The 23,644-nt window shown below is 40.2% G+C and overlaps 2 protein-coding genes across 2 annotated transcripts; both read right to left on the reverse strand.

Moving 5' to 3' along the window:
- Positions 1-1,844: 1,844 nt before the first annotated feature.
- On the reverse strand, positions 1,845-11,702 carry LOC311320335 (guanylate-binding protein 1-like; the record flags this gene model as incomplete). The annotated part of the gene is made up of 9 exons (XM_084452066.1): positions 11,525-11,702; positions 10,864-10,991; positions 8,867-8,976; positions 8,149-8,339; positions 7,636-7,878; positions 6,036-6,316; positions 5,425-5,637; positions 2,503-2,883; positions 1,845-1,856 (listed from the first exon to the last, which is right to left on the reverse strand). Exons 1-9 carry the CDS (start codon positions 11,697-11,699, stop codon positions 1,845-1,847), a joined length of 1,734 nt encoding a protein of 577 aa, XP_084308192.1. The 5' UTR covers positions 11,700-11,702.
- A 2,380-nt stretch (positions 11,703-14,082) lies between these two features.
- Positions 14,083-23,217, reverse strand: LOC311320336 (guanylate-binding protein 1-like; the record flags this gene model as incomplete). The annotated part of the gene is made up of 10 exons (XM_084452067.1): positions 14,083-14,115; positions 14,706-14,899; positions 14,984-15,086; positions 17,456-17,668; positions 19,227-19,507; positions 19,858-20,094; positions 20,382-20,569; positions 21,171-21,280; positions 21,972-22,099; positions 23,025-23,217. The coding sequence occupies 10 exons, from the start codon at positions 23,215-23,217 to the stop codon at positions 14,083-14,085; spliced, it is 1,680 nt and encodes a 559-aa protein (XP_084308193.1).
- Positions 23,218-23,644: the final 427 nt, after the last annotated feature.

The raw sequence follows: 23,644 nt of genomic DNA on the forward strand, positions 1-23,644 counted from the left end.
GCTGGGCTAATCTGAGATCTTTTTATGATGCAGAGGAGAAAGAAAGAGCAGCCATTGCTGAGCAAGAAAAGAAGGTGGAGCAAGAGAAACACCAGCTGTTGGAGAGAGAGATGCAAGAGGTAGAGAGGAGTCACCAGGAGAGCCTGCGTCAGCTGAAGGTTTGGCTTTCAGTTCATAATACAGTACATCCATTGTGGATGGACTTCAGTAAGACTGTTTTGTGTCTGTGGCTGTCATAGACCATGGACCCTATGTCTCTATATACTATACAAGGCTCTGAATAATCCAATGCTGTCAATGTAATTCTTACATGATGTACTAAGTAGTGTCTTAGTTGAAATGTGTTCTACACTCCCTTCCGCGGTTGTGATTTCTTTCTCCCAGGCTAAAATGGAGCAGGAGGCTGAGCAGAGGAAGCATGAGATGGAGAGAGCGCTGGAGAGCAAAGTGGAGGAACACAAAAGGCTGCATGAGAAAGACCTCGCTGAAAAAGAGTCTGCTATGAAGGAGGAGATCGACAGTCTGAGGCAGAAGATGGAGGAGGCCAAACTGGAGGAGAAGAAGGAAGAGCAATCTTTCCTCCCAGAGATAACTAAGACTATGATCCAGAGTGTCAGTGAAGGCTTGGGTCATTATTTCAACTATAGACAAGCCCGTGAGAAACGCAAGGCAGTCGCATTTCAGAACAGGAAATACATCTCTAGATTGAAAAGTGAAAAAAGTAATAAGTAAAAGTAAAGTAAAAAACTAGCTCCATCAAACCTCTTCTCATCACTGGCCACAAGAGCCTATATTTGCATGAGAGGACCATTGTGCGAGTCCAGGTGCCCTTACATAAGCCTATTGTATATTTTTTATTTTCTTTATGTTGGGAATCTTAAAAAAAAAAAAAGAAGTAATTAATGGCAATATTATTCGTACAAAGATTTTGTATTGCATCTAGTTGAAAATGATTAAATCTCAAATCAATATAATTTCCAACATTATTACTTTTTTATTCAACTGTATGGATAAACTTTATTTTGCACTTTTCTGTTAATTAAAGACATTTTTGTGGAAGGGATGTAAGCAGGAAAGGAACACGTGAGATAGGACCTGGAGCACAGTCCAAGTTACAGCTTGGTTAAGTTTCCTCCATATCAGAAAAGAAGAAAAAACATTATTTAAGTCAAATCATTTCAGTTTAGGGTTGGACACAGATACTTCAGCAGCGAGACAATAATGGAATGAAATGAGCACATCTTTCTACTCACAGCCTGTACCCTTAATCAGCTCTTGGGCAAGGAGAAGACATGCAGGATTCAGGAATGATGTTTATTATAGGACTTCAGTAGCAGTTGGGTACTCCGACACAACTGAGTTGAGCACTTACTGTATGGAAGATGGGAGATTTTGGACCCATGTGTTCAGACGGCTCTCTCCACCACCATCATCAAAACACCATAGCTGTAATTTGTCACAGGATCAGATCTGAGCGACAGCATCCATGTGTGATGATCAAACCTTGGTACAGTATGCCGCCAATCCCATAGTATGAATGGTCAGGTGGTGCAGAAGAAAACAATTGGCATTTAAACATCACGCCCCTACATATTCTGGCCTCGCCCCTGTAGTATACTTTATTGTCCTACGGGGAAATCTGTCTTGGGCTCCATGTCGCTGCGTCACACAACATATGTACATATAGTGCATACATACACTCATGCATAAACATGCTAAGACATGTATATGAAGGAACCTGATTTATGCGTACATTGTGAAGGATTGCTGGACTATGGTCACCAATTGACTTTGGATCAAATATCATCTCAGTTTGCTTCATATTCACAATAAGGTGGTGAGCATCAAGACATGTGCTGGGGAACTGAGGAGAGTCATTTGTGCGGCTTTCTAGATTTCCGGGATTGAGTGAAAGTGTTCAGGGCATTCTGCGTTTTACATACTTTAGAGCTCTGGGAGTTAAAAGTTTTTTTTTTGCTATTTTGGACATTAAAGGTACCCAACGAAACGTGAATCAAAACAATTCGTTCTTTGTTTATTTTCGAAATTCCTCGAATATATAGCCCAGAAAAGAGAGCCTGCAGAAAAGCTGCAGCTAGCTCAATACTGGACTACTACTACTACTTTAAATGAATGCAGATCTCAACAAAACTATTTTGTTAGCAAGATCCTAAAAAAGTATACAACTAGATTGTTTACTAACAACCACTTCCCTCATCGCACTCCGGATTTGATCAATATCTCTTTCCATTTGGCGTGCTCTGTCTTCGAAGCCTTGCTGGAGAATGTCACTTTGTAGCTGAAGTGTAAAAAAAAAACAGACATTTTGCAGATGTACTTTAGATACAGTGATGTTATATAGTGTTGGAATGAAGGTAAATGTTTTGAAAACTGTTGGCTTAGTTTATTTTTAGCACGAACTAAAAGTGTGTGTTCATGCAAGTTGCTTGCATGCTTTGGTGCATGTACTGTATGTGTGTTTGTGGTATTATTCTGTCTTACCTTGAGTTGGGCCTCCAGAACTCTGTTAAAGTCTGCTTTGGCTCTTTCTTTGTCGCCCTCCATCTTCTCCTTCAACTGGTTGACATGCTGCTCGAAGCTTGTCTTCTGGTCTTCCATCAACTTCTCCTGGACCTTGAGTTTCTCTGCTGCAGCGTTACGTTCTCGTTCAGCCTGCTCCCTTTTCGCCTCCTCCTCTACCGGGAGAGAGAAAGGTGAAGGTAAGCTCTCTTTGTCCAGTTCCAGGACAGGTATTATGGGGATGAAGACACTCAAATCACCTTTTGCCCGCTGCTCAGCTTCAGTGAGGTTCTTGTCTGCTGCCAGTATGGCCTGTCCAAAGCTTTCCTTCCCATCCAGGTATACCTTCAGCACCTCATTAGCCTGGAACACACACACAAGTTGCGAAGTCAAAACTAAAATCTTGTTTGGTGTCTTGCTAAAGACAGCCTGAGGAAAAAGACTCAGGCTGATGAGATCTTTTCTTCTATGCCCACAGGGGGAGCTGTTCTCAGAATCTCAGAGCATTCAAAGAAAACTCACTTATAAACACTCCTAACAAGTAAGGATCATCAGATAAACTAAACTCCTCATCAAAGTCAACCATATCCCTTTCGAACATGGCCCTTGCAACTTTTGATTTGATTTGATTTTGATTTGATTCACTTTATTTATCCCGAAGGAAAAACTTCTTGTGTTGATAGCAAGAGAATAGTCCACTCATTGTTCCTTGTTGTCATGTAGACATATTATATATGTATAATGAAGACAATATAGTGCCGGCTAGTTACGTATCTCTCTGACTTCCTATTTACAGAGAGGGACAAATAGCCTTGGTCAGAACAAACTAATGGGTTCAACGATAGTTGAACTTCAAAAATGATGGTATAAAAACTCAAATGAGCCTCCAACAGACTGTCTTCATATTTGATTTGGGTTCACTGTGGAGTGTTTAAGTGAGTTTTCTTTGAATGCTAACCGTTTCTACTGTATAGCACTGGCATTAGCATGCTGCTAATGCCGGAACGAGAGAGCATGGAATCAGCTGAAAATGTTCTCCATCAATCAACAACATTAAGTAAGTAGCAAGTAAGTCCTAAATGAGGCTCTACTGTATGTCCAAAATTCTGAACTATCCCTGTAAGTATGGGAAGCACTGCCGTTTGTATCTTATTGCATGCTGGATGACATCATCGCTCGAAAGAGGAAGGCATCAGAATTTTGGGTGACTTCAGGGCAAGGTTATAGTTTTATATTTTTTTTATTAGTTTTTATTTTTAGATCGTTTTAACTTTTTGTTTTTAATTTCAGTTTAGTCTTAATTAGTTATTGAAGTAGGTTTGCTACTTAAAGGAGTAGTAAAGGGAAAATGCATGTTTAGCCCTGTTTTAAGGTTACTTATGATCATATACAATGGTTCAGATCAAAACGTTGACAAAACTAGCACTTTTGAGAAAGTCTGATAATTGCTCTATCACCGTTTTGGTTATACAATCGATGTGGGTGGGCACCTTGAAAAATCATTCAAAAAACATGTTAAACTCTCAATTTCAAAGACAAGAAACTCACCAAGGTGTTAGTTGGCATTCTGACATATAATTCGCCATAAAGTAAGATTCTAGTTCATCTGGAAAGGCTTTTTTAAATATTTAGCATAAAACTATTTAGTCGCAGCACATACCTGTGTAAACGTCCGCAAACTAGGTAGCCTAGCAACATAAACAAAAACAATAGCTCCCGTAAGTAGTTCCGCTTCCTGAATCCCCTCTGCGGATTGATCTACACATCTACAACGGTCACTTCAATACAAGTCAATGGATTTCATAAAATGATCAATAAAACCCTACAGGATTCATACTTTGCGGCGAATTTGATGTCAGAACACCAACGGACACCAATTACCCCCTCTGTGAGCTTCTTGTCTTTGAAATCGAGAGTTGAACATGTTTTTGAATGATTTTTCAAGGCGCCCACCCACATCCATTGCATGACCTTAACGGTGGTAGAGCAATTATCATACTCAAAAGTGCTAGTTTTGTCAACGTTTTGATCTGAACCATTGTATATGATCATAAGTAACCTTAAAACAGGGCTAAACATGCATTTTCCCTTTACTACTCCTTTAAGTGTCATTTTTATTTTTTGAAAATGCTTAGTTTAAGTTTAGTTTTTATTATTAGTTTCGGTATTAGTTTTATTTTTTTACCTTATGCACTAGCCTCGTGAGAATATCTTGATCTCGCAAGCTCACAATGTTTCACTTTGTGTGAAATAGACAATCTGGCACATGTCAGGTTCCTTCTGCGCATGGGCACAGCTCAAATAAAAATGGAGGATAGATTTCATATCCACCCAAAATACTAGGCTTATGTATGAACTGAAAAAGACTAAAACTAAGGACATTTTCTCTACAATTTTAGTTTATTTTAGTTAGTTTTGTAAATGCACAATACAGTTTTAGTTATCATTTCTTTGTAAAACCTAGTTTTTATTTCAGGTAACTAAAATGTTTCATACATAGTAATTTTTTAGTTAGTTTTTGTTAACTATAATAACCTTGCTACAGGTATGTTAGATTACTTTGTGGTAAAATGCAAACAGCTTTGGTTGATTACTTTGTGAAAAATGGTTTGGTTATTTGCAATAAGAATAGCTAAAGGGCTGGTTAATGCTGCTGTTAGCATTAGCAATTTAACCTACAGTATGTTAGGATTAGCAAGCTTATGTTAGCATTATCAAATTAGCTTAAATGTGTGAGTTAACTTAAGTTAGTCATATAAAGCTAATATTTAAATTACTTAGGGGAATCTTTGTTTATTTTAACCAAAGTTGGTTAATTCAGAATAAATAGCCGTCCTACTGAAATTAAGTGCAATAAGGAAATGTGCAGTTAAGCAATGGAGACACACCACCTTGTCAACTTACCTTCACTCCCTTGCCCCACTCTGACCTGTATACACTGGTCATAAATTTGAGGTCGGTGTTGTACTCCTTGTATCCACCAGGGGTCATGTAACACCCAGCATTCAGTCTCTCCTCAAGGAAGGCGAAGATACGCTGGATTAACCCATCACACACCTCCTGCGACGCCTTGAAGTTCTTCTCACAGATCTGGTTGTACTCTGCCAGAAGCACCTCCTGAAAAATAATTACAATGTAATTTGTACAAAGTTGTAAAAACTACATCGGAACCACATACAGTACATTAAAGGCATAGTTCAATATTTTGCTTCTTTTTCTCTTCTTAGTATTGTATATTATATTTATACTTGCATTGCTCGTTCTTTGTTTCTTAATCTTTGTTGATGTCCCTTGAATGTGGCTGTAATAGTGCAATTTCCCTTTGGGGATTAATAAAGTAGCGACCGACCGACCCAAGGGGAAATTTTGCTAACCACCTACCTTACCTACTTACTGTAATTTTGCCTAATCCTCAATGAAATCCTGAAGATTTTGCATTGAAAAGTAATATTCCAAGATAAAGCCTATCTGAGGACAATGCACATCTATAGGATACTTTCTAGGTACACACACACCCCGAGCTTGGTCTGGTACTTCTGGCCCTCATCCTTGAAGGTACTTTTCATGAAGATGGCCAAAGCCTCCTTCTCTTTTTTGGCATGAATTTCATACAGTTCCTCCTGGGTCTCAGTGGGGTACGCCACCCAATCTGTCATATTCTTCTGGTAGAACACCCTCGCACGCTCAACAGCGTTGGAGTTTTCAATTTCTGCTAGTGCCAACACAGCATTATCCAAGCAAGGGACCTTCCCACTGCAGATTGTGTCTATGTAGACTACTGCCAGGTTCCCCAACACTGTGGGACAGAAACAGGTTAGGGTTAGGGTTAGAAACACAGGCTTACTTTGGACAATCATGATAGAAGGATTAGTTAAGAATTTGTTCTTAATTGCTTGCCTGGGTAAATAAAGGTTAAATAAATAAAATAAAAAGTAGTATATAGTTGTAGTTCTATAGTATATTCCAGTGTGTAGGCATTTATTTCCTATTTAATGCTTTGTTTGTAGACACTGCACCTGGCTGATTTATTTGGATGTGCCTACACTAGTCACCTTTCTACACTATGCCAGGTATGCCACTGTAGCTGTTGGTGTATTGAGAAGGTAAAAAAGGTGCTGTGACAATTTTCAGTATCAAGTACAAAAATAAAGTTAATATCTACTGTAACAGCTCACGCTACAATGACTACATTTCAATTAAACTAAAGGACTGTATAATTACTTAAACTCAAAACACTGTCTACTAAACCTTTAAACTAATCAGAAACTGTACTATGTAAAGTACGGAAGCCCTAAGCGGCCATGCATTCATAAATCTTTTCCCCACCGTTTTTTCATGATAACGAGTTAATTTCCTTCGTTTTCTCATGATAACGAGATCATTTTATTCGTTTTCTCGTGATAACGGGATAATTTTCTCGACATCTCGAGATAACAAAACACGGGTTGGTAAGAGTTTGATGAAGCTGGCAAGAAGTCACAGTATCAGCATGACTATGGTCCCAAACAACTTGGAGATACAGAGCAACTGGGGTGGTGATTTAGGCATGTGAGACAGGGTGAGAGAAGAGGAGCTTCTTATATAGAGAAGGAGGATTGCACTTCATACACCAGATGTCTAGTGACCCACAATCCTGCATCTCTCAGTCATCATCCGGTACCCATGGAGTCACCCAGGTCCCCGTAGCTGGTCAGCTATGTAGCCTAGTTTACGATAACAGGCTTGCCTTGATTGCGCCGCCGATAAAGCTGAAGCCTTGCTAACAATGTTCTTAGATGACGAATGATGCACATTATCTGTACGGCAACCGTGACGACAAGGGCTTCCCAGTCAACAGCTAACGCCTCGTGCGGCGGTCACCAAGGCAACAACAAACAACTGTCAATCAAAGCACCAACTTAGGAGGCTGATCAAAGAATGAGATTTCTAAGATCCTTGAGGGGAGTAGAAACCATGAACTTACTATTGACCTTATTATAGAAATATATAACTAATTAGGGGCCAAGCACGAAGTGCATAGCCCCTATTGTAATTGATGGTATTATCATTTATTTGTATCTGGACCGTAGTAACATCTACCATATCTATAGAAGTTATGTTTTTGGTCAAACTTACACCTGCCGGTAACCTTAATGCCGCTTTTTAAGGTCTTGACTTTGGCATTGGTGAAGATGTGGGAACAGAAGGCCTTGGACTGTTGGACAAAGTCTGGCTCCAGGTCAGCATCGGTCAGCTCATCCAATCGTCTCATCTTCGCTATATTAGCCGGGTGATCAAACACGAAGCACCAGCGAGGGTAGAAGTATTTCTGGAGGCAGCTGCGAGGCAGGTTGTATAGAGCAATCTGCTCATTCTCACCTTGGGAATATAAATATAAATGACAGGGTCAAGTAATGCCATTACTGTAATTCCATATATAGAACAGGAGTGTTTCCACAGAAGTTAAGTCTACAACAAAGAGGATTTTTCAATGCATTTTTGTCTAGGACAAGTCTTTTCTGTGTTCAGGAAACTGGAAACACCGTTCTCAAGGCCATTTGAGACTTGAAGGGTGGTCAACATAGATTCAAATGCAATTCATTGTTGTACGTCTGTTGTAAGTTCCTGCTCAGATTGAGTTCTTCTTACCTTCCTTCAGCTTCAGGGCGTTCTCCAGATACTCATCTGCTGTTATGGGTTTAATATCAAGCTTCAGCTCCAGGGAGAAGTCTCGAACGGCCCACACAAAAGAAGGAAAGAATCGCATGTAGTCAGAAGATTCATCCTCCTCTCCCTGCTTGGACTTCACCTTGATGTGCTCAGTCAGTTCTGTCACATAGCTGTAGGTAGTGGGGTTAAGGATAAAATTAACCTGACCTCTCTCATGAGGAACACATGGATGAAAATATTTTTCTACATCCTTGATTTCGTCTTTCTGTGGCATCCCGTGTGCTTGAACTGGAAAACATTGTTTATGAATGTCTAATAAAAGTTATATATGAAAAAATAAATAGAAATGAAACTACATCTTTACTGTATTGCCTGAAGATGTGATTGTGTGTAAGTGGAGGGTTTGTTGGAAATGATTGGATGTGCGCTGCTGTCTTTTAACGGTGCTGAAATGATCGGATGTGTGCTGCTGATTGTTGTTTTTATTATTTTTTATTTTTTTATTTTTATTTTTGACATTCCTTTTAGCCCCTCCCCCCTTCCCTCAAGAGGCTTTGACTTTTGCCAGGCCGCTATTGTACATACGAATTTGTTCCTAATGGCTTGCCTGGTTAAATTAATAAAGGTTAAATGAAAAATAAAATAGGTCTACTGTGCTTCAAAACATCTACTCTCTTAATACAGATATACAGGATACTGTAGTTTCTCCAAGGCAGTGTTGTCGATGGTGCCCATGCTGTTGTACACCAGAGTACTGCTGAGGAGAACAGCCAGGGCAAAGATCCAACTGTCATTCTTCTCATCGCCCTGGAAACATAGAAGGAAGAATTAAAGTGTTAGTCCAAAATCCAAAGTTGATGAAGAACATCAGTGACCCCTCTCATCCTAGTCACCACATCTTCCAAAAACATCCATCTGGCAGAAGATTTTCATCAGTTTCTTTCCAAGTGCTGCTCACCAACAAGTGAACCACTGTACTGGACACTTATTAATTAATGTTGCCTGCACTGACTGTTCACTTTACTCTGGGAGCAATTCGCCTTATTCACCTGGCAGCCATATTGGTCAGTCTGGGGTGCCGATGCGGAAGTGCCCGTTGACTTCAATGTTAAAAGTTCACTGTGAAAATACCACTTCCAAGAACCGAAATAGTCAAAATAGCAGGCTGAATACACTATCGGGGTTACAAACTCATCATTACCAGACTGATTGTTTTTCACTGCCGTTGTTTTTGCGTTTGGAAATACATGGAGGTGAATGAGCCATAGTTAGCCATCAGCTGCATTCACTCCGATGTATTTCCAAACGCGAAAACAACGGCAGTGAAAAACAATCAGAGTCTGATAATGATGAGTTTGTAACCCCGATAGTGTATTCAGCCTGTTATTTTTACTATTTTGGTTCTTGAAGTGGTGTTTTTACAGTGAACTTTTAACATTGAAGGCAACGGGCACTTCCGCATCCGCACCCCTAATTACGTCAGACTGACCAATATGGCAGCTGAGGGGAATAAGGCGAATACTGGATGACAGATATCTGTACTTTTTATGTCATTAGTCTCTTAATTAATGTCTATAGTTTCACATACAGTATAGTCTGTAATGTATTTACTGTACTGTATTATTAGGTATTCACAGCATTTGAACAGGTATATCTCATGCCCCGTATGACTTAGAGACTTGAAATTGCACAGACATGCTTCTCCTCACAAGGAACACATTTGCCCCAAGAACCCGTAACTTCCCGTTATGTAGATTTTCCGCCATTTAGATTTTTTTGAAAAAACGCTTAAAATCTAACTCCTCCTAGGAACTTTGACCAATCTGCATGAAACTCGGTAGACACAATCTAGGGACCGATACCTACAGGACTATCTTTGGCACATTTTTGAAAAGTAAAAAAAGCGGGTCTGTATGAGGCAATTAAATTTGCAGTGTGTCGCTTGCGTGGGGTTTATTACATAAAAGTATATAATGTCTCAATGGTTGGAACAAACACCACCAAACTTTGTAGCCATGTCTGGACACATAAAAGAAAGGGACCTCTCCATTATCGGCCCAATCAAACCAAATGGGGGCGCTAGAGAGCTCATTTCCGGGTTAAGGCCTAACCGCCATGTCGATATTTCCGAGACTTGGTACGGTAGTAGAAAGGCATGCTAAAAGGTAACAGGAGAAATATTATGCTGATTGGCCACTGGGTGGCGCTATAACAACCTAAAATGCTTAAAAATGGCTAAAATGCAACCGATCACTGTGGCTCCCCCTGTGGCCAAAAATTGGTTAACATTTTTTCTATGTGTAGCACAGTTGCTGTACTGGGCGGTGGCTGGACAAGGTGGTGGCTGGACAGCTGTGAATACCTGTCGAGGCTGCTAGCAGCTTTAATGCTTAACTTATTTCTTGTTTTATTGTGCTTCTTTGTATTATGCAAGTCATCTGCATCATCTACTGAGTCAAATTCCTAGAGCGTGAAAATATACTTGGCAAATAAACTGAATTTATTCAGTTTATTTATTAAAATAACTGATGTGCATTTTGGCTCTTGTGGCACTCCATTGGTTTCTTTGCGCTGGGTAAGACAAATCGAGTACACATCAAGTATTTGACAATATTTGCATAGACTGTATAGTAGTAATAAACCCAGGTTGGACATCAGTTAACATAACTTAGTGAGTGAACTTTGACCCCTCACCTTCTCTACATCCCCCAGTCCCTCTGTGTCCAGCAGCACCAGAGTGTGGTCAGCTTTATCGGGGTGAGGCACACACCACATCCAGATGCCCTTAGTCTTGGACTGAATGGTAGATCCAAGGGCAAATCCTTGAGAATGGAGGGTATAGCATGAAAACAACATTAGAAGACAGAGTTTTTGCTTTAATTAATGTAGCCAATCACTGTATTTTAGCCCAATTACTGATCATCAGCTATAGTGTAACGAAACATAACAGCTTTTATTATGTTCATTCAGTCACTTTTTTGTATGGCTTTTTTAATAGCTCAAAATCATGCCAGCATAGCTACTGGTCGATCGTGATCGACGTACACTTCGGATCTATAGACATTATGTGACAACTTGGAGACCCCTGGACTCTGTCTACTCCGTAGCCTAATGTGGAATACCTAACAGACTCTAACTCCGTCACAGAGTTTAAATCCATAGCTTTGTACCTTGACCCGTAGGCCTAACTGTTTTTATTATTATTCTAGGCTATATTGCATTTGTTTTGTTGATATTTGTGTCCCTGTGTAAACTTGTCATCACTGTGAGGAATCCTCAATGCTTTAGAGTATAAAGGTTTGAAATGAAATGAAATATATGAATTGTTTCGCGAGGAAGGAGCGTGTGTGCCCACCTTTGCTCTTGCCGGCCAGCTTGTTCATGAGGTAAGACTTGCCAGTGCGGTACAAACCCACCACAGCTACCACCACCACATGCTGGTCAATCTGGTACAGGATGTCCAGGGCACTGGGGACCACGCGCAGTTTCACGTCACGGTCGTTCTCAATCAGACACACCGGCTCTGCCATGAATACCGTGTCCGCCATGGTATGATATACTAAGAGGGATACCAAACACACATGGTATGATATACTAAGAGAGATACAAAACACACATGGAGATTTGACACCGCTGAGCACTGACAAAAATAAGCATAATGGCATGTATAGAATATATATAATATAAAATACTAATATAGGCATAATATCATGTATAGGATACAACAGGTAATTCCGAACCAAAAAGGCTTTCATCATTCGAAAACGGTCAGTTCGGTAATAAAACAATACTAGGCTATTTGTAGATACTGAAGAGCAGATTGACAGTGAAAAATGAATGGAATAAATGGATCCTGGCAGGGCGCTGGCGAGAGATCCAGGACCCGCCCTGGACCAGGTATAGGGGGCAGAATGGCAACACAAAGTCAGATGAGTTTGTGGGGATGCTGCTGCTCTCTAGAAAGTGTAGCTACATTATTATGGATAGAAACTCAAATATAACGGTATACCAGGGGGTAGCCCAAACTACGGATTCATGTAATGTTACACTTAAAGGTACTCCGAGGAGTTTATTCTTGGTTACAAAACAGTCTCATTTTAATGTGAATGAATCTACATTACCCACACTTGTTTATGTGTCCATTTTCAACAAATGTTGTTTCTTGTAAGTAGTTTATTAGGTGGGCTAGCTTGCAGAAGCTAGCCCAACTTGTGATATTCCCACAATTTCTTTCTTTCTTTCTTTCTTTCTTTCTTTCTTTCTTTCTTTCTTTCTTTCTTTCTTTCTTTCTTTCTTTCTTTCTTTCTTTCTTTCTTTCTTTCTTTTTTATTCTTCTAGTTCTCCCCAGTTTTTGTCTCCTTAACTACTTCTTCATACTTTGTGCTAGAAACATCATTCAAACTTTAAAATGTTCACGATGTTTAGCTCTTTAACGGATCCATTCAGATTTTTTATTTTTTTTATTTATAGTTTTTTAATAATTTAACTTTTAATAGTAATTTTTGTGCCATTGAAACTGCTGGCGGAATGTTCAGTATCATTATGTTTTTAGAGTGGTGGCAGCTGTTGCTTTGAAAATGACCAAAACTGTGGTAGAGCAATTATCAACTTTCTCGAAAATGCTAGCTTTGTCAACATTTTGATCTGAACCATTGTATATGATCATAAGTAACCTTAAAACAGGGCTAAACATGCATTTTTCCTTTACTACTCCTTTAAGACTATACAGTCTTAATTTTGACAGCAAATTTTGATTCAGTTTTAGTCAGTCTTTTGACTAACAATGAATTTCTAAGCATATGTATTTCTCTAGTTTTTTAGCCCTCACACAAAAATGCTTCCCACTTACCGTGTCCCTCTTGTAAAGATGCAGTCGGTTAGGATGGGTAACAAAGTTCTGCAGACACAGGTTGTTTCCGTCTAAGGCATAGGCTATATAAAACTAGCTAAACTTATTTTTGCGCACAACTTCATAGCAGTAGGACAGGTGTGCCCACACCTTTTTGGCTTGTGAGGTCTTTTTGAGGGCTCTTTTTGACCCCTCAAAAAGAGACGCCCACCTCCCGGCCGGCCCCCACCCCCCTGCCCCCGCCCCTCTGATGACTTGCACAATACACTGATGACTTGCACAATACACTCTGTCCGATCACTTGCAATGGAGTCAGCCAGGGTTGCATAGCCTTATCCAGACTTTTTTGAAACTTCTCGAGTTTCTGATTGATTTTGCTGGGCTACTATCAGCCCTCTAGTTTACCGTGGTACAAAATACATTAGAGATAGAGTTGTAGCAGCTGCACCTACAAGCCTAAACATTTATGAAATCAGCCCACATGATTAAATCATGAAAATACTCAGCTAAACTACAGCACAAGACGGTCACACTTGTAACCTACACTGTCTTGGTGGCGACCAGCCAGCCTCCCCACAAGAGTGCCCAGCCACAGCAGCCCCATGCTGTCCCAGTCTTATCTGGCTGCAATCCGTCCCACCTGTAATCAATTCAGTCAACTGAGTCCGTCATTGCGTCACTTGATTGATAATGAGTCCCAATATGGCTCATTCACGTCACAGTATGAACTAGAAAGGGTGCTCGGAGAGCACAGGCCTACGCTCATTCATGCACTTTGTTGGTGTAACTCAGTTGAAATGGTTAACACGACACAAGCAAAAACTGACTGGTGCACATATGATGAGATACAGAATACTTTATTGTAACACTTAAAACATTTTGTATATTCATATTCATGAAGAAAATACACCTTCCTTACCACAAATGAACATGGGGAAAGCATGTTTACGGTGCACTTATTTGATAGTATAATGATAGGCTACTGTTCAAATGTTTTTCAGAACTACAATACAGCATCATAATGATTAGGTATTACTAACTCGGCTAGAACTACAGTACAAAGATCAGGTGAAATTGGGGTTGTCTCCTTGTTGTCTCTGGAACACAGTCAACTCGGATGCGATGTCATTCCCAACTTCAAATTCCTACTTCCCAGGCAACTGGAATGCAGCATTACACTACACTATCACTACACCTGTGATAGATCTAACATTTCACCCTGGGGGGATCAATAAAGTCTCATCTCATCTTATCCAATAACACTAACAAACAAATTCATCTTCTTCATCTTATTGGAATCAATACATTAAATTAATGCAGATCTCAATAAAACTATTTTGTTGGGAAGATCCTTTAAGAAATTACACAAACAGGGTGTCGAACAACAACCACTTCCCTCTTCGCACTCCTCATTCGATCAATCTGGCTTTCCATTTGGCGTGCTCTGTCTTCGAAGCCTTGCCGGAGAAGGTTGCTTTGTTGCTGAAGTGTAAAAAAAACAAACAGACATTTTGCAGATGTACTTTAGATACAGTGATGTTATATAGTGTTGGAATGAAGGTAAATGTTTTGAAAACTGTTGGCTTAGTTTATTTTTAGCACGAACTAAAAGTGTGTGTTCGTGCAAGTTGCTTGCATGCTTTGGTGCATGTACTGTATGTGTGTTTGTGGTCTTATTCTGTCTTACCTTGAGTTGGGCCTCCAGAACTCTGTTAAAGTCTGCTTTGGCTCTTTCTTTGTCGCCCTCCATCTTCTCCTTCAACTGGTTGACATGCTGCTCGAAGCTTGTCTTCTGGTCTTCCATCAACTTCTCCTGGACCTTGAGTTTCTCTGCTGCGGCGTTACGTTCTCGTTCAGCCTGCTCCCTTTTCGCCTCCTCCTCTACAGGGAGAGAGAAAGGTGAAGGTAAGCTCTCTTTGTCCAGTTCCAGGACAGGTATTATGGGGATGAAGACACTCAAATCACCTTTTGCCCGCCGCTGATTTTCAGTGAGGTTCTTGTCTGCTGCCAGTATGGCCTGTCCAAAGCTTTCCTTCCCATCCAGGTATACCTTCAGCACCTCATTAGCCTGGAACACACACACATTGTAAAGTCAAAACTAAAATCTTGTTTGATTCCTTGCTAAAGAGAGCCTGAGGAAAGCGAGAGACGCAGGTGAGATATTCTCTTCTATGCCCACAGGAGGAGCTGTTCTCCACTATAGCTTAAAGGGGTAGTTCAGAATTTTGGTCATAGTCTCATTTACGACTTACCCGTAAGGTTGTTGATTGATTCAGCAGAGCCACTAACCCTGTGCTACTCCCTCCTCCATAGTGTCTCCTGCAGGCCACCGTGGCAGGTCCTGGAGTACCCCCCCCCCCCCCCCCGTCCAAGGTCTACATAAGGCTCCTGGAAAGGTCCCCTGCCTCCTCATGACTAGCTCCTTCACACTCTGTGTCGTCAGTGGTCTCTATCCAGCCAACCCAACCCCTTCTTACTCTTGGCTCTCTGCTTTCTGTCTCCCCACCTCTGCTTTGCGGTATTTTCTATGAGCCTGTTCTGCTAAGTGTTTTGTTATATGATTCACTTAAATATCATATTAGAGCCTACAGGGATAGCTAACACATAATGGCCGACCATGTAGGCAACTTCTCTGTAACTATATGTGCACTCTACTGTTAGTCAAGTCTCTCTTAAGAAGTATTTAGCCCATGTTTACTGCTCTGGATATGTTCTTAGCCAATAGATAAACATTTTCCTGGCTCCATCGTCTCATTGAGAGAGGTCAGAGAAGAATTTTTACAGCTCACTTTTCTGGCCCCAGGGTGAAACTGTTTTTTTGCTTTTTTGCTTCTCTGTGGAATATGTAGGGGAAGGACCTATGCCCACCTCTCCATTGCTCTCTGTAAAGTGCATTGTGTTGCTTCTGTGTATGAAATGCACTATACAAATAAAGTTTGATTTGATGGAGAACATTTTCAGCTGATTCCATGCCATCTCTCTTTCGGGCGTTAGCGGCATGCTAATGCTAGTGCAATTGAATCGAAATAGCTAGCATTCAAAGAACACCTTTAAATACTCCAAACAAGTAGGATAAGGATTGCCAGATAAACTAAACTCCTCATCAAAGTCAGACATCCCTTTCGAACATGGTCATTGCAACTTGTGTTGATAGTAAGAGAATAGTCCACTCTCTGTTCCTTGTTGTTGTAAAGACAATAGTGCCGGCTAGTTACAGTACATATCGTTCCAACTCCCTATAGAGCCATAGGTCAGAACAAAGGAATGGGTTCAACAATAGTTGAACTTCAAAAATGATGGTATATAAACTCAAATGAGTCCCAAACAGACTGTCTTAATATATGATTTGGGTGCACTGTGGAGAGTTTAAGTGAGTTTTCTTTGAATTCTAGCCATTTCCACTGTATTGTGCTAGCATTAGCATGCTGCTAACGCTGGAACAAGAGACAGCGTGGAATCAGCTGAAAATGTTCTTCATCAATCAACAACATTATGGGTAAGTTGTAAGCTGGATGACGTCATCGCTTGAAAGAGGAAGGCATCAATGTTTTGGGTGACTTCAGGGATACTACTGGTATGATAGATTACTTTGTAGTAAAATGCATACAGTTATGGTTGTAAACTTTGAAAATTTGGTTAATTGCAGTAAGAATAACTAAAGGTCTGGTTAGTGCTGCTGTTAGCATTAGCAAATTATTATATGTTAGCATTAGCAAATTAGCTTCAGTGTGAGAGTTCTCAAGGAAGTCACGTTAAGCTAATATTTAAATTACTTGTTGGGAGAATCTTTGTTTATTGAAAGTAATGTTGGTTGATTCAGAATAAATAGCCTACCTTTTGAAATTAAGCGAAATAATGAAATAAGCATTTAAACAACAACTGTTAGCAATGGAGACATCTATGGGGCTATATTTGTTTCATTATTCACAAATAAACATCACGTGTACAGGAGACAGGAACAATTCAGTGAACAAAAGCCACAATAGTTTTCTTTCAATTATTATATCCACCATATTTTCCTCCATCCTATTTCCATCCTGCAGTGGTAGCGTGAGCTGGCTAATGTTAGCAAGCTAATATTTACCCTATCGTAAGTCTGTCATCCACTACCTAACATTACTGAGCTGGATAAGTCACCTTTCCTAAAATAATAGGGAGGACGAATCAACCAACCTACCCAAACGAAGAGGAAGCTATACATCATACACATAATATATTATACATATTATATATATAATATATTATACATATTATATATATAATATATTATACATATTATATATATATATATATATATATATAAAACCTGTAAACTCTCACTTGCAAACTGGTCACACGCTATTACACTATTACATTGCAGCTTCTAACTTCTCACTTGGTGAATACTTCACTTGTTTGAACCATTCAAAAATGTAAAGCACCTCCTTGTCAACTTACCTGCACTCCCTTGCCCAACTCTGACCTGTACACAGTGGTCAAAAATTTGAGGTCGGTGTTGTAATTCTGGTATCCACCGGGTGTCATGTAAGCTCCGGAACCCAGTTTCTCCTCAACGGGGGCGAAGATAAGCTCGATTAACCCATCGCACACCTCCTGGGACGCCTTGCAGTTCTTCTCACAGATCTGTTTGTACTCTGCCTGAAGCACCTCCTGAAAAATAATTGGTACAAAGTTGTAAAAACTACTTAGGAACGACATACTGTACATTAAAGGCATAGTTCAACATTTTGCTTCTTTACAAATTAATTCCGATTTTTTTCTTCTTCAACTCGGTAGACCCAATCTAAAGACCTAAGAAAGATCTAAACTTCCATCTTGGCATAAGTTTGAAAAGTTGATTAAAAGAGCCACTATGAGCCAATGAATATTGCAGAGGGCGTGGCTTTTCACATGAAGGTGTATAAGTTCTGAAGGGTTGCACAGAATACCATGAAACTTTGTTGGCATATCAACAAAGATAAACAGAGGCTAACCCTCCATTATTGAACCGATCAAAACAAATCGGGGCGTTAAAGAGCTCATTTCCTGGTTTGGCCTAAACGCCATGCAGATTTTTCCGAAACTTGGTATAGTCATACCAGGGCATGCCTAATGTTCAATGTAGAAAGATGAAGCTGATTGGCCACAGTGTAGTGCTTTAACAAGCCAAAATGCTTAAAAAGTGTCTAAAATGCAATGAATTGCTGTGGTGCCCCCTGTGGCCAAATGGGGTTCATATTACTTGTAAGGGTTGGTCATGGCATGCTCTACAACTGATTCATTGAACACAAAATTTTCAGATTACATTTTGATGTTGCTATAAGCATTTTTGTGCAACAACACCCCCATTGCGCTTTCATTGTATTTTCATTGACATCAATGGCCACATAGCTCAAATGTGGCTGTGGCGTCTTTTGCTTTTTGCCTGTGATGTGTTTGTTGCGCTTGGCCCCGTTATTGCTGCTTGCAGCTATATTTTCTGTTGTTTACAGTAAGTTCCTCATAGTGTCGATCCCTTTCCACGAACACTACTAACAAGCTCGTCTGGATGAATCAACTGGAGTTTGGATGATTGAAAAACAACTATATGTTAAACAATCCCATTAGTATTTGACACTGGAATCTTGCATCTTGCACATCTTTGTTTACGCAACCTATGCATCCCCAGGATCTACCCCCTTGTTAAACACTTATTAGAGTTAGCAAGCAAAGTTATTTCTGTAGCATGATTGTACAGTTCATCTCTATATTAACATTTCTTTTATATTGCACTCCTTGACACGATTGTACAGTAGGCTAGTCTGTATATACATTTCTGTATAAAGTATTGTATATTATATTTGTTCTTGCATTGCTTGTACTTTATTTCTTAATCTTTGTTGATGTCCCTTGAATATGGCTGTAATAGTGCAATTTCCCCTTGGGGATTAATACAGTACCAACCGATCGACTGACCCAAGGGGAAATTTCACTGGACGACTGACCGATCTACTCTACCTCCCACCCACCCACCCACCTACCTTACCTACTTACTGTAATTTTGCCTAGTCCTGAATGAAATACTGAAGATTTTTCCTGAAGATTTTGCATAAAGCACCACCTTGTCAACTTACCTTCACTCCCTTGCCCAACTCTGACCTATAGAATCAAAATATTGAGTAATATTCCCAGATAAAGCCTATCAGAGGACAATGCACATCTATAGGATGCTTTCTAGGTACACACACACCCCGAGCTTGGTCTGGTACTTCTGGCCCTCATCGTTGAAGGAGGTTTTCATGAAGATGGCCAAAGCCTCCTTCTCTTTCTGGGCATGAATTTCAGACAGCTCCTCCTGGGTCTCAGTGGGGTACACCACACAATCTGTCATATTCTTCTGGTAGAACACCCTCGCACGCTCAACAGCGTTGGAGTTTTCAATTTCTGCTAGTGCCAACACAGCATTATCCAAGCAAGGGACCTTCCCACTGCAGATTGTGTCTATGTAGGCTACTGCCAGGTTCCCCAACACTGTGGGACAGAAACAGGTTAGGGTTAGGTTTAGAAACACAGGCTAACTTTGGACAATCATGATGATCATGAAGGATTAGTAGTATATAGTTGTAGTTATATAGTATATTCCAGTGTGTGGGCCTTTATTTCCTATTTAATGCTTTGTTTATAGACACTGCACCTGGCTGATTTATTTGGATGTGTCTACACTAGTCATCGTTCAACACTATGTCAGGTGTACCACTGTAGCTGTTGGTTCAATGAGAAGGTAAAAAGGTTGTGGTGTGACAATAATTTTCAGTATCAAGTACAAAAATAAAGTTCATATCTAACATATCTATAGAAGTTATGTTTTTGGTCAAACTTACACCTGCCGGTAACCTTAATGGAGCCTTTTAAGGTCTTGGCTTTGGCGTTGGTGAAGATGTGGGAACAGAAGGCCTTGGACTGTTTGACAAAGTTTGGTTCCAGGTCATCATCGGTCAGCTCATCCATGCGTTTTAAATTCTCTGTATCAGTCGGACGATCAAACACGAAGCACCAGCGAGGGAAGAAGAAGCTCTGGAGGCAGCTGCGAGGCAGGTTGTATAGAGCATTATGCTCACCTTGGGAATAGAAATACAAATGTGAGGGTCAAGATATGCCATCTATAGAACAGGAATACGGGCGACTTCCACATACTGTAAGTCTAGTCTAGTCTAGAACTAAGAATTTTTCAAAGGGTATGTTGTTCAATTAATTTTTGTCTAGGACAAGTCTTTTCTGTGTTCAGGAAACTGGAAACACCGTTCTCAAGGCCATTTGAGACTTGAAGGGTGGTCAACATAGATTCAAATGCAATTAATTGTTGTACGTCTGTTGTAAGTTCCTGCTCAGATTGAGTTCTTCTTACCTTCTTTCAGCTTCAGGGCGTTCTCCAGATACTCATCTGCTGTTATGGGTTTATCAAGCTTCAGCTCCAGGGAGAAGTCTCGAACGGCCCACACAAAAGAAGGAAAGAATCGCATGTAGTCACACGATTCATCCTCCTCTCCCTGCTTGGACTTCACCTTGATGTGCTCAGTCAGTTTTGTGACATAGCTGTAGGTGGTGGGGTTGAGGATCAAATTAACCTAAAACATTTTCTCATGAGGGACACGTGGGTGAATATATTTTTGTACATCCTTCATTTTGTCTTTTTGTGGCATCCAGTGTGCTCGGACTGGAAAACATTGTTTAAAATGTCTAATAATAGTTATATATGAAAATAAAAATACAACTACATCTTTACTGTATTGCTTGAAGATGTGATTGTGTGTAAGTAGAGGGTGTGTTGTGAATAATTGTGTTCTGCTGTCATTTAACGGTGATGAAATGTCTGGATGTGCGCTGCTGATTGTTTTTTATTCATTTTAACTTTTTACATTCCTTTTAGCCCCTCCCCCCTTCCCTCAAGAGGCTTTGACTTTTGCCAGGCCGCTATTGTTCATACGAATTTGTTCCTATTGGCTTGTCTGGTTAAATTAATAAAGGTTAAATGAAAAATAAAATGAATTAACAGCGGTGGTTGAAAGCCTCAATGACAGGTAATTGAAATGGACACCACATCACCACAACCACCTGGTTTTCCAGCACCTGTGACAGTGTGTTGGTCTACTGTGCTTCAAAACATCTACTCTCTTAATACAGATATACAGGATACTGTAGTTTCTCCAAGGCAGTGTTGTCGATGGTGCCCATGCTGTTGTACACCAGAGTACTGCTCAGGAGAACAGCCAGTGCAAAGGTCCAACAGTCATTCTTCTCATCGCCCTGGAAACAAAGAAGGAAGAGTTAGTGTTAATCCAAAATCCAAAGTTTGAATGACCCCTCTCATCCTGGTTACCGCATCTTCCAAAAACTCCCCCAAAACACCCGATACTCGGTAGATAATTTGGTTAGTGCCGTTTTCGATACCAAACCCTAACAGCTGCATAATATATATAGCCTTACTACTTCACTTCTATTGTGTATATATTTGTATATCTTTTTATTGTTTAACTTCTCTTGTTGTATTGTGCTTCTTTTTATAAGTCATCTCCATCATCCACTGAGTCAAATTCCTAGTATGTGAAAATGTACTCTGCAAATAAACTGAATGATTCTGACAGATCATTTTATTTATTAATTGCTCTAGGGATGTAAAGAGAATTGCAAAACATGGCAAAACGTTCTGAGCCAAATCGCCAACCCCACCTTTGACTCTGCTATGAAATAGAACACACAACATTTACTATGTACAGTAATATCAGTCTGATCTGAATCAATAACATTGTTCAATTACTTAAAGGTATTTTAAAATAACTGAGGTGCATTTGATTTGCCTAACACGTGGCTCTTGTGGCACTCCATTGGTTTCTTTGCGCTGGGTAAGACGAATCAAGTGCACAATTTGACAATATTTGCATAGACTGTGGTAATTAACCCAGGTCGGACATCAGTTAACAGAACTTTGACCCCTCACCTTCTCTACATCCCCCAGTCCCTCTGTGTCCAGCAGCACCAGAGTGTGGTCAGCTTTATCGGGGTGAGGCACACACCACATCCAGATGCCCTTCGTCTTGGCCTGAATGGTGGCTCCAAGAGCAAATCCTTGAAAATGGAGGGTATAGCATGAAAACAACAGTTTTTGCTTTAATTAATGTAGCCAATCACTGTATTTTAGCCCAATTGCTGATCATCAGCTATAGTGTAATGAAACATAACAGCTTTTATTATGTGCATCACTGTGTTTTTTAAGTTAAACTTTTACTACTGCGCTTAACAGGTAACAGTCAGCTAGTTGTCAGAACAGAGTGTCTTTAGCCTACTTAGATGACTCAATCACACAACACAATACACTGATTACTTGCACTGAATGGATCAGCCATGTTTGCATAATCCTGACTTTTTCACGTTTCTAATTGATTTTGCTGGGCTACTATCAGCCCTCTAGTTTACCATGGTACAAAATAGATCGAATAAAACGAGTTGTAGCAGCCGCACCTACAAGCCTAAACATTGATGAAATCAGCCCACATGATTAAATCATGAAAATACTCAGCTAAACTACAGCACAAGACTGTCACGCTTGTAGCCTACAAAGTAGCAGGACGAAAAAGTTGCTCATTTGGACAAGAAAGGTGATGTGACTGCAATTTGTCAAGTCACTATTTTGTATGGCTTTTTTAATGGCTCGAAATCATGCCAGCATAGCTACTGGTCGATCGTGATCGACGTATTGGACACTGCTGATCTATAGACATTATGTGACAACTGGACTCTGTCTACTCTGTAGCTTAATGTGGAATACCTAACAGACTCTAACTCCGTCACAGAGTTTAAATTCATAGCTTTGTACCTTGACGTGTAGGCCTAACTGTTTTCATTATTATTGTAGGCTATATTACATTTGTTTTGTTGATATTTCTGTAAACTTGTCATCACTGTGAGGAATCCTCAATGCTTTAGAGTATAAAGGTTTGAAATGAAATGAAATATATGAATTGTTTTGCGAGGAAGGAGACGGTGTGCCCACCTTTGCTCTTGCCGGCCAGCTTGTTCATGAGGTAAGACTTGCCAGTGCGGTACAAACCCACCACAGCTACCACCACCACATGCTGGTCAATCTGGTTCAGGATGTCCAGGGCACTGGGGACCACGCGCATATTCCCGTCACCGTCGTTCTCAATCAGACACACCGGCTCTGCCATGAATACCGTGTCCACCATGGTATGATATACTAAGAGGGATACCAAACACACATGGTATGATATACTAAGAGGGATAGCAAACACACATGGTATGATATACTAAGAGGGATACCAAACACACATGGAGATTTGACAACGCTGAGCACTGACAAAAATAAGCATAATGTCATGTATAGAATATATATAATATAAAATACTAATATAGGCATAATATCATGTATAGGATACAACATGTAGTTCCGAACCAAAAAGGCTTTCATCATTCGAAAACGGTCAGTTCGGTAATAAAACAATACTAGGCTATTTGTAGATACTGAAGAGCAGATTGACAGTGAAAAAATGAATGGAATAAATGGATCCTGGCAGGGCGCTGGCGAGAGATCCAGGACCCGCCCTGGACCAGAGCTAGGGGGCAGAATGGCAACACAAAGTCCGATGAGTTTGT

The sequence above is a fragment of the Borostomias antarcticus genome (genome assembly GCF_949987555.1).
Source record: "Borostomias antarcticus genome assembly, chromosome: 17".
Lineage (NCBI taxonomy): Eukaryota > Metazoa > Chordata > Actinopteri > Stomiiformes > Stomiidae > Borostomias > Borostomias antarcticus.